This window comes from Protobothrops mucrosquamatus, unplaced genomic scaffold, assembly GCF_001527695.2.
Source record: "Protobothrops mucrosquamatus isolate PMUCROS unplaced genomic scaffold, P.Mucros_1.0 scaffold8581, whole genome shotgun sequence".
Taxonomy (NCBI): domain Eukaryota; kingdom Metazoa; phylum Chordata; class Lepidosauria; order Squamata; family Viperidae; genus Protobothrops; species Protobothrops mucrosquamatus.
The window spans coordinates 1-9,021 of NW_015394375.1; the positions used below are offsets into that span (position 1 = coordinate 1).

General features: G+C 54.9%; 1 protein-coding gene across 1 annotated transcript in view; it reads right to left on the minus strand.

Moving 5' to 3' along the window:
* Positions 1–4: 4 nt before the first annotated feature.
* LOC107300816 (casein kinase II subunit alpha) overlaps positions 5–9,021 on the minus strand; it is a gene marked incomplete at its 3' end in the record, with an annotated part of 14,981 nt that continues 5,964 nt past the window's right edge. Inside the window, exons 4-10 of the mRNA XM_015830104.1 lie at positions 8,743–8,793; positions 7,634–7,693; positions 4,455–4,538; positions 3,069–3,179; positions 1,737–1,838; positions 162–262; positions 5–53 (exon numbers count right to left, since the gene is read on the minus strand). Coding sequence (XP_015685590.1) covers positions 5–53; positions 162–262; positions 1,737–1,838; positions 3,069–3,179; positions 4,455–4,538; positions 7,634–7,693; positions 8,743–8,793 — 558 coding nt within the window. The remainder of the gene's footprint in view (positions 54–161; positions 263–1,736; positions 1,839–3,068; positions 3,180–4,454; positions 4,539–7,633; positions 7,694–8,742; positions 8,794–9,021) is intronic.

The following is a 9,021-nucleotide window of genomic DNA, read 5'->3' on the forward strand; positions in this document are numbered from 1 at the left end:
CCAGGTGCTGATTCTCGCTGTGCACGAAGCGCTCCCATCGCTTGCGGGAATGCCTGCCCCGGAGGGAAAGGGGGAAGATTCCCAGTGCTGCCCTTCACAGCCTTGACAGCCCACGGCCCGCCCAAGGGGAGGGGGCCTGGGAGGGGGCTCTGCTCACCCACCTGCCCAGGATGTCGTTAAAACGGGGGTCCAGTTCCACATTATACTTGTCGATGTAGTCGTAGAGATCCTCGGTGCCCAACACCTTGGCGATCCGCACCAACTGGGGAAAGATTCAGAAGTGGGAAGGGGGTCACCGCCCGGCAGCGGCAAGGACAGAGCAGGGCGTTTTATAGCAGGGGTCTTCCAACTTGGCCCTTTGATGACTTGTGGACTTCAACTCCCAGAATTCCTCAGCCAGGCACGCTCTGGGAGTTGAAGTCCACAAGCAGGGGTCTTCCAACTTGGCCCTTTGATGACTTGTGGACTTCAACTCCCAGGATTCCTCAGCCAGGCACGCGTGCCTGGCTGAGGAATCCTGGGAGTTGAAATCCACAAGTCATCAAAGGGCCAAGTTGGAAGACCCCTGTCTTAAAGCATCCTGGCTGAGGAATTCTGGGAGTTGAAGTCCACAAGTCATCAAAGGGCCAAGTTGGAAGACCCCTGTCTTAAAACATCCTGGCTGAGGAATTCTGGGAGTTGAAGTCCACAAGTCATCAAAGGGCCAAGTTGGAAGACCCCTGTTTTATAGCCAATGCGCCAATGAAAGAGGGGAGAAATAAAATTTCAATCTGCCTCAACCACACGACTGATGTGAGGCTGATGGCCATTCAAAACAATGCAAAAAGCAAAGGACAGTGCAAGGGTAGTACAATTGCACAAACACCCTGCTACACAATCGGCAGCCAAGCCTGTAAAAAGAACACCGACATCTATCAACAAAATCGCGGTGCAGGAACTACCCCCTATCCAGATTTAAAAATCCGGTGGGCAAAACCGCGTCTTTAAGGCTAGTGGAGTTAAATCAGCCAATCTAATTCAAGGGGGGGGGGGTGTCCAATGTTCCGCAGGGTGGGGGCCCTGAAGAAAAGGCTCTCTTCCTGGGCCCCCCAGGTGGCCTTCTACAGCACAGGTAACTCCTTGGCTTACAATCACCGGCTTAGTGTCCGTTCTAACTTACAACAGCACTGGGGGGGGGAAAAAAGCGGCCTATGAAAGTTTTTCACGTTTAACCACGGTTGCAGCATCCCCAACATTTGAACACTTGGCCCCTGATTCGTATCTGTGACGGTTGCGGCGTCCCGGGTTGAGGTGATCCCCTTTTGCGACCTTCTGGCAAGCCAAGCCCGATGGAGGGAAGCCATTTTCCCTTGAAAACATTTTGCTTCACATCCCAGAAGCTTCTCCAGTTCTTGGATGAGAAGCAAAACGATTCCAAAGCGAAACGAAAAACGAAAAACAAGGAAGTCCAGTTGCCTTTTGGGGCAATCACGGCCCACCTGTGATGGAGAATTCTGCAAGGACCCTCCCCTGTTTCTGTGCCCATTGGAGGGCGACCCCAGGGCTCCTGTCCGGGGCCTCCTCCCCCACCCCCCCCACAACTCACAACTCTGGTCTCCTGTGAGTGTGAAGGCGGGAGCAGGGCGCAGGGCACTCTGGAGGGTGAGCAGAGCTGGCCGGTGTCCCTACAGGAGCCGCCAGCAAGGGAAGACGGGGCACGGCTGGTCCTGGCTGGCAGGGGCCGAGGGGGGGCTCACCTGGTCGTAGTTGTCGTGCCCGTGGAAGAAGGGCTCCTTGCGGAAGACCATGCTGGCAAGCATGCAGCCTAGGCTCCACATGTCCAGGCTGTAGTCGTACATCTGCAGGGAGAGCAGGGTGAGGGGGGGGGCGTGGGGCAGAAGCAAGGCAGGCAGACCCCCCATGGCTACCCCCCCCCCCAGCAGCCCAGGCAGGATAGCGGAGACTTGACCTTCAGGTGGTGCCCTCTCCCCGCGCAATCTCCGGTGCCCCCTCCACTCCCTCTGGATTCTCAGGGGCCTAGTTTCCTCTCACCAGCCCCTGCCAGGATGGCCTTCTGGCCAATATGCAAAGAAGGGCCTGGACTCCCGAAGGAAGGTCCTTCCGCTGGCAGAGAAGCTCCTGCCGAAAGTTCCCTCTCTTCAAGAGACTCGGGCCTGGTGGATTCTTCTTCTCATGGAAGAATTTAGAGAGCTGGGAGGGACCTCGGTGGTCTTCTAGTCCAACCCCCTGCTCAAGCAGGAGACCCTAGACCAGGGGTAGGCAATGTTATGACTGGTGGACTTCAACTCCCAGAATTCCTGAGCCAGCATGGGGGAACTATGCCCCCCTTCATGATTCGTGGACTTCAACTCCCAGAATTCCTCAGCCAGCCATGCTGAGGGGAAAGGGGGAGGTTTCCAAGCTGAGCCAGGCTGGCTCAGGAATTCTGGGAGTTGAAGTCCACAAGTCATGAAAGAGCCCAGGTTGACTAGCCCTGGCCTAGACCATTCCGGACAAATGGGGGTCCAAATCTGTTCTTAAAACCTTCCAGTGTTGGAGCACCCACGACTTCTGGAGGCAAGTTGTTCCACTGGTTAATTTTCTCCCCATCAGGGAATTTCCCCTCAGTTCCAGGTTGCTTCTCTCCTATTCTCTGTGAGAGCCCCTCAGATATTGGAAGGCTGCTATCATGTCTCCCCCAGTCCTTATTTAAACTAGACATCCCCAGTTCCTGCAACCGTCCTTTATATGCTTTAGCCTCCAGTCCCCTAATCATCTTTGTTGCTCTTCTCTGCACTCTTTCCAGAGTCTCCACATCTTTTTTTATATCGTGGCAACCAAAACTGGATGCAGTTATTCCAAGTGTGGCCTTATCAAGGCCTTGTAAAGTGGTACTAACACTTCTTGGGCACCTGAGGTGGCCCAGTGGCTCAAGGTCTTTCCCAACCCATCGACGGACTGGAACAACTGGGAACGGCAGGCAGGGGGGTGGACGAGCAGAGCTGAGGCTGCATCTGTCCCCCACCTCGGCTGCAGCTCCTCCCTGATTCCTCCCCCCAGGCAGCCCCCCTTCTGAGCTGCCAGCTTACCTGGTAATCCACCAAAAGCTCCGGTCCCTTGAAGTACCGGGAAGCCACTCTGACGTTATATTCTTGTCCCGGGTGGTAGAATTCTGCCAGTCCCCAGTCGATCAGGCGCAGCTGCAGCAGGCCGTAGAATTGGGGAAGGAGTTGAAAAATTAGGGGGGAAAAAGCTTCTGAGCACTGAATCAATTTTTCCAGCCAGTCTTTGTTTGTTTCCAAAGAGCAGAGGAGACAACAGACCAGCATCTGGAAGCAGATGCTAGCCTGGTCCAGGACTGGGAAGCACGGAGCTGAATTGGGAAGGCCTGGATTCATCACTCCAGGAAAAAGAAGTCCCAGAAGCCCCCCCCCCCTCAGAAAGGGATCCCTGTAGATCAAGGGTCTCCAACCATGGCCACTTTAAGACCTGTGGACTTCAACTCCCAGAATTCCTCAGCTAACATGGTCTAACCCAGGGGTGTCATCATACAGAAGCTGCGCCCACCCCATTGCCGGCAATGGGAAAAAAGTTATGATACGTCACGTCACGTGGTGAGTTTGACACCCCTGGTCTAGCCCAAAGGTGTTCAACTGTGGCCACTTTAAGACCTGTGGACTTCAACTCCCAGAATTCCCCAGCCAGCATGGTCTAACATAGAGGTCTTCAAACTTGGCCCTTTTATGACATGGACTTCAACTCCCAGAATTCCTCAGCCAGGCACGCTGGCTGAGGAATTCTGGGAGTTGAAGTCCACAAGTCATCAAAGGGCCAAGTTTGAAGAGCCCTGATCTAGACTGCATGGACCGAAAGCATGGCTGGCTGAGGAATTCTGGGAGTTGAAGTCCACAAGCCAGAAAAGGGCCAAGTTTGAAGAGCCTTGGTCTAACAAAAAGGTGTTCAACTGTGGCCACTTTAACAACCTGTGGACTTTGACTCCCAGAATTCCTCAGCCAACATGGTCTGATATGCAAGGGTGTTCAACTGAGGCCACTTTAAGAACCTGTGGACTTCAACTCCCAGAATCCCCCAGTCATCATGGTCTAACACAGAGGTCTTCAAACTTGGCCCTTTGATGACGTGGACTTCAACTCCCAGAATTCCTCAGCCAGGCACGCTGGCTGAGGAATTCTGGGAGTTGAAGTCCACAAGTCATCCAAGGGCCAAGTTTGAAGACCCCTGATCTAGACTACATGACAGAGCTGGCCAAAGCCAGCTAAGCTACCAGAGATGCGAGTTAGGATTCAGGAAGCTCTGGAGTGGCGTCCCTGGGTGACTCTTGGGCCACCGTCTCTCCCAGGAACCGCTCTCCTCTCGGCCCTTGCTTCTGACCAGGACAGCCGACCGCTGCCCCGCAGGGCCTGCTGGCCGCCCTGCCGCGCTCTGGACCTCGGTCTCAACGGCAGCGGCCTCACCTTCCGATGCTCGTGGTCGATCATCACGTTGTGTGGCTTGACGTCCCGGTGCATGACCCCCATGCTGTGGCAGTAATCCAGAGCCTGTGAGGGTTGGGGGAGAAGAGAGTGGGTCGAGGAGGAGACCCCTGGACTCTGCCCCAGCAGAGGACACCCAGAGGCAACTTCAGACCTGCCAGGTGGGCCAACGGCCGGGCCGAGCCGCTGGGACTTTCTGGGGAGCATCAACCAAGAGACCTCATGGCTTCGGACGGTGATAAGCTCGCCCTGCTCTAGCAATTGGGGGAGGGGATGGAAGAGGAGGAAAGAGAGGAGGGGTCCCTGGTGCTGTCTGAGCTGGGTGGTTTTCCTGTAGATGTCTCATGAGCCAAACTAGGTAACATCTGTAGTGCTAGAAAGGGGTGGGGTTTATGGAGAGGAGGAGGAGGAGGAGGGGGTCGGGGGAGGGCTGTGGGGTCCCTGGTGCTCTCTGAGCTGGGTGGTTTTTCTTGCAGATGTTTCATGAACCAAACTAGGTAACATCATTATTGATCAACTCGTTTGGGTCATGAAACATCTGCAAGAAAGCAACCCAGCTCAAACAACACCAAGGACTCTATAGCAGGGGCCCCCAACCTTAGCAACTTTATGACTCGTGGACTTCAACTCCCAGAATTCCCCAGCCAACCATGCTGAGGGGAAAGGGAGAGGTTTCCATGCTGGCTCAGGAATTCTGCGAGCTGAAGTCCATGAGTCATAAAAGAGCCATGGTTGCCTACCCCTGCCCTAAATCAGAGGTCCTCAACCTTGGCAACTTTATGACTGGTGGACTTCAACTCCCAGAATTCCTGAGCCAGCATGGCTCAGCTTGGAAACCTCTCCCTTTCCCCTCAGCGTGGCTGGCTCAGGAATTCTGGGAGTTGAAGTCCACCACTCATAAAAGAGCCAAGGTTGCCTACCCCTGACCTATACTATACCTATAGAGAAACCTATTCTGAGATTTGTTTTTTAAATCCTGAGATTTGTTTTTTAAATTTGTTTTCAAATCTAAGATCTGACTTGATTTCAAGTGAGAAGACTAAAATAACACGAGTAACTTTTAATGTTTTTAGGAATTAATTTTGGCGTCCACCACTGCAATGGGAGTGATGTCGATCTGAGGGAATTATACTGCTATTTCCTGGCCTATACAGGTAGTCCTAGACCAGGGGTAGGCAACCTGGGCTCTTTTATGACTCCTGGACTTCAACTCCCAGAATTCCTGAGCCAGCATGGGGGAACTATGGCTCCCTTCATGACTGGTGGACTTCAACTCCCAGAATTCCTCAGCCAGCCTGGCTCAGCTTGGAAACCTCTCCCTTTCCCCTCAGCATGGCTGGCTCAGGAATTCTGGGAGTTGAAGTCCACCAGTCATAAAAGAGCCCAGGTGGCCTACGCCTGGGTTGGGGGGACTCTGGCCTATAACAGGGCAAGTGAATCCCTGGCCTGGCTTGTCAAGGGGATCTTCCAAGCCTGCCGAAGGAGAACCAATCACAGCTCGGGGACAGAAAGATCCCGTCTTCCAGAGAGAAGGCCAAGCTGGCCAGACTCGCCATCGGAGGGGCCGCATCTACCCAGGGACCCCCCTCTGCTCAGCTCTGGCAGGAGGAATCTGCGGTGGGTCCAGTCTGCTAAACAGTTCCACCTGACCAGACGGTGCGGTTTTTCTGCTGCGGCTCCTGCCCTCTGGAGCCTCCTCCCCCTCTCCCCCAAGGACGAATTTAGCCCCCCCCCAGGCCAGCCTTCTGGAAAGCCCCCCAAGTGTGGCTTTCCCAGCAACCTCGATGGATGCCACGGAGCTACGGGAGATTCTTCTCCTGCAATGTTGCTTTTATTTATATTTCAAAGGTTATTTTTAAAAAGCTAACAGGTGGTTTTTAAGTGTTGGTTGCACGTCGCCCGGAGTTGCGTTCAGCCAGATTTTTGGGGGGGGGGGAATATCAATGGAGTGGAGAGGAGGAAAGAGAAGAGAGGAGAGGAGAGAGGAGGAAAGAGAAGAGAAGAGAGAGGAGGAAAGAGAAGAGAAGAGAAGAGAGAAGAGAAGAGAAGAGAAGAGAAGAGAGAAGAGAAGATGAGAGAAGAGAAGAGAAGAGAAGAGAAGAGAAGAGAGAGGAGAGGAAAGAGAAGAGAGGAGAGAAGACGAGAGAAGAGAGAGGAGAGGCGTGGAGAGGAGGAAAGAGAAGAGAAGAGAGGAGAGAAGATGAGAGAAGAGAAGAGGAAAGAGAAGAGAAGAGAGAAGACGAGAGAAGAGAGGCGTGGAGAGGAGGAAAGAGAAGAGAAGAGAAGAGAAGAGAGGAGAGAGGAGGAAAGAGAAGAGAAGAGAAGAGAGAAGAGAAGAGAGCCTCTAGGGTGGGGGGGGGAACCATGGCCCCTTGATGACTTGTGGACTTCAACTCCCAGAATTCCTACGACGGCCACCCTCAGAATTCCCAGCTGGCTCAGGAATTCTGCTACTTGAATTCCACAAGTCACCCAGGGGCCATGGTTCCCTCCCCCACCCCCACCCACCCCCCCCTCCTGCTCTAGGGCTAGAATTCCCTTACCTAACTAACCGCAGTGCTGACGGGGCTTCGCCTTTTGCCCTTGTACTGACAGGTCCCTGTGTCCCAGTTAAACCCACTGTACACACAGCTCGGATGCCGCAAACACACCAAGCCGGCTGGTGAAGTTAGCCGCTACCATCTCCTCTCATGGGGGGGGGGGCAGCTCTTCCAAGCCTCTTCCACACCCCCTCACCGCTTAGCTGGCACTGCCAAGGACTGAACAGGAGACCTTAAGGGCAGTGTTTCTCAACCTGGACCATTTTAAGGCATGGGGACTTCAACTCCCAGGAATTCCACAGGCAGCAACGCTGGCTGTGGAATTCTGGGAGTTGAAGTCCCCATGCCTTAAAATGGTCCAGGTTGAGAAACACTGCCCTTCAGGCGTCTTCTGCTCTCCTTACCTGAGCCCCCGGCCTCTTTGTGAACGCCGGACCGGGCGCCATAGACCCCCACGGGGCCAACTCACGCTTCCTGGCTATTCCCCGGGCCAATCTTGCACTCCTGGGGTAAGGATCTGGATTGCCCAGGGAGGAGAGGCAAACTCCCCCCCCCAGCCCTCAGCCTCTCCTGCGCCCCGGGAGGAGACTTTGCCCCCCGAGTTGCCCGCCCGATTCTTACCTTCAAGATTTCATACATGTAGAATCGAATATCAAAATCTGAGAGCGTCTGATACAATTGCTGTAAGGGGAGAAAGGGGGGGGGGACGGCGACGGTTAGCAAATCCTTCTCCACGCTCAGGGTGTTCCTTTTAAGAGCAAAGATCTCTTCCCCCCCCTCGGCTACGCAAGCGTGAAAAGTGGGCCAGAAGGTCTCCCCAACTACCCGGGATGATTCAGGACGGTTCCTAGGAAGTTTTTAGGGTCAAGAGCGAACGTCTGCACCTGCAACGGTCCAACCTGGAGGACTTCCCCCCCCCACTGGCCCTGCTCTCATCATGCTGGGCAACGGGAACCATAGACTCCAAGGGCTGGAAGGGACCCTGGAGGTCTAGAAATCATCGAGAGCAGTGTTTCTCAACCTTGACCATTTTAAGGCATGTGGACTTCAACTCCCAGAATTCCACAGCCAGCGTTGCTGGCTGTGGAATTCTGGGAGTTGAAGTCCACATGCCTTAAAATGGTCAAGGTTGAGAAACACTGATCAAGAGGAAGTCACCCACAGGCCTGCTTTGGTCTACTGGGGTGTCCCCCTCCCCGGGGACTCAAGAGTCTGCTAAGGGCCCCATCTCTCTTCCACCGGCCTCCCGCCCAGGACCGCCTCCTCTCCTCTCCTCTCCTCTCCCTCCCTCCCTCCCTCCCTCCTTCCTTCCTTCCTTCCTTCCTTCCTTCCTTCCTTCCTTCCTTCCTTCCTTCCTTCCTTCTTTCTCTCTCTCTCTCTCTCTCTCTCTCTCTCTTTCTTTCTTTCTTTCTTTCTTTCCCTCCCTCACTCTGCTCTCCCTCTACCCTTGCATAGGCCTGAGACTCAGTACGGGAACTGGAGGAGAAAAAGGAAAGGGAGGCCAGTTCAGACCAGTGTGACCAGTTGGATTCTCTGAGCCAGCTCCAGGATTCCTGCAGCCCTCCCAGCTCAGGAGACAACGAAGGCGCAGAACCGGCTCCCAGCCGCCCTCCAGGCCCCCGCTTCTCATCCGTGGCCACCTTCGGAGGGCAGTCTGGCTGGGGAATCCTGGGAGTTGAAGTCCAGGGCCCAGAGCCAGTGACGCACACGCTCCCGGGGCACTTCCTCACCTTGAAATCCGTGTTGTTGACGTGCTCGAAAACCAGGGCGGGGGTCCGAGACTGCAGGGCCGGGCGGTCCAGAGGCCGAGGGGGAAGAGCGGGGAGAAAAGAGGCGAAAGAGGTTGAGCCGGTGCCCCCTTCTTGCTGTCCTCTCCCTTAAATGGGGCGATCGAGGTTCTTCTGTGGGGCAGCCCAGCCCAGGTGAGAGGGGCAGGGAAGTCGTGGACCCCAGACTCTTCGGGGGCCTCGGAAGTGAGGCTGGGGGAGTCCGAGTTGGGTCAGGGAGGG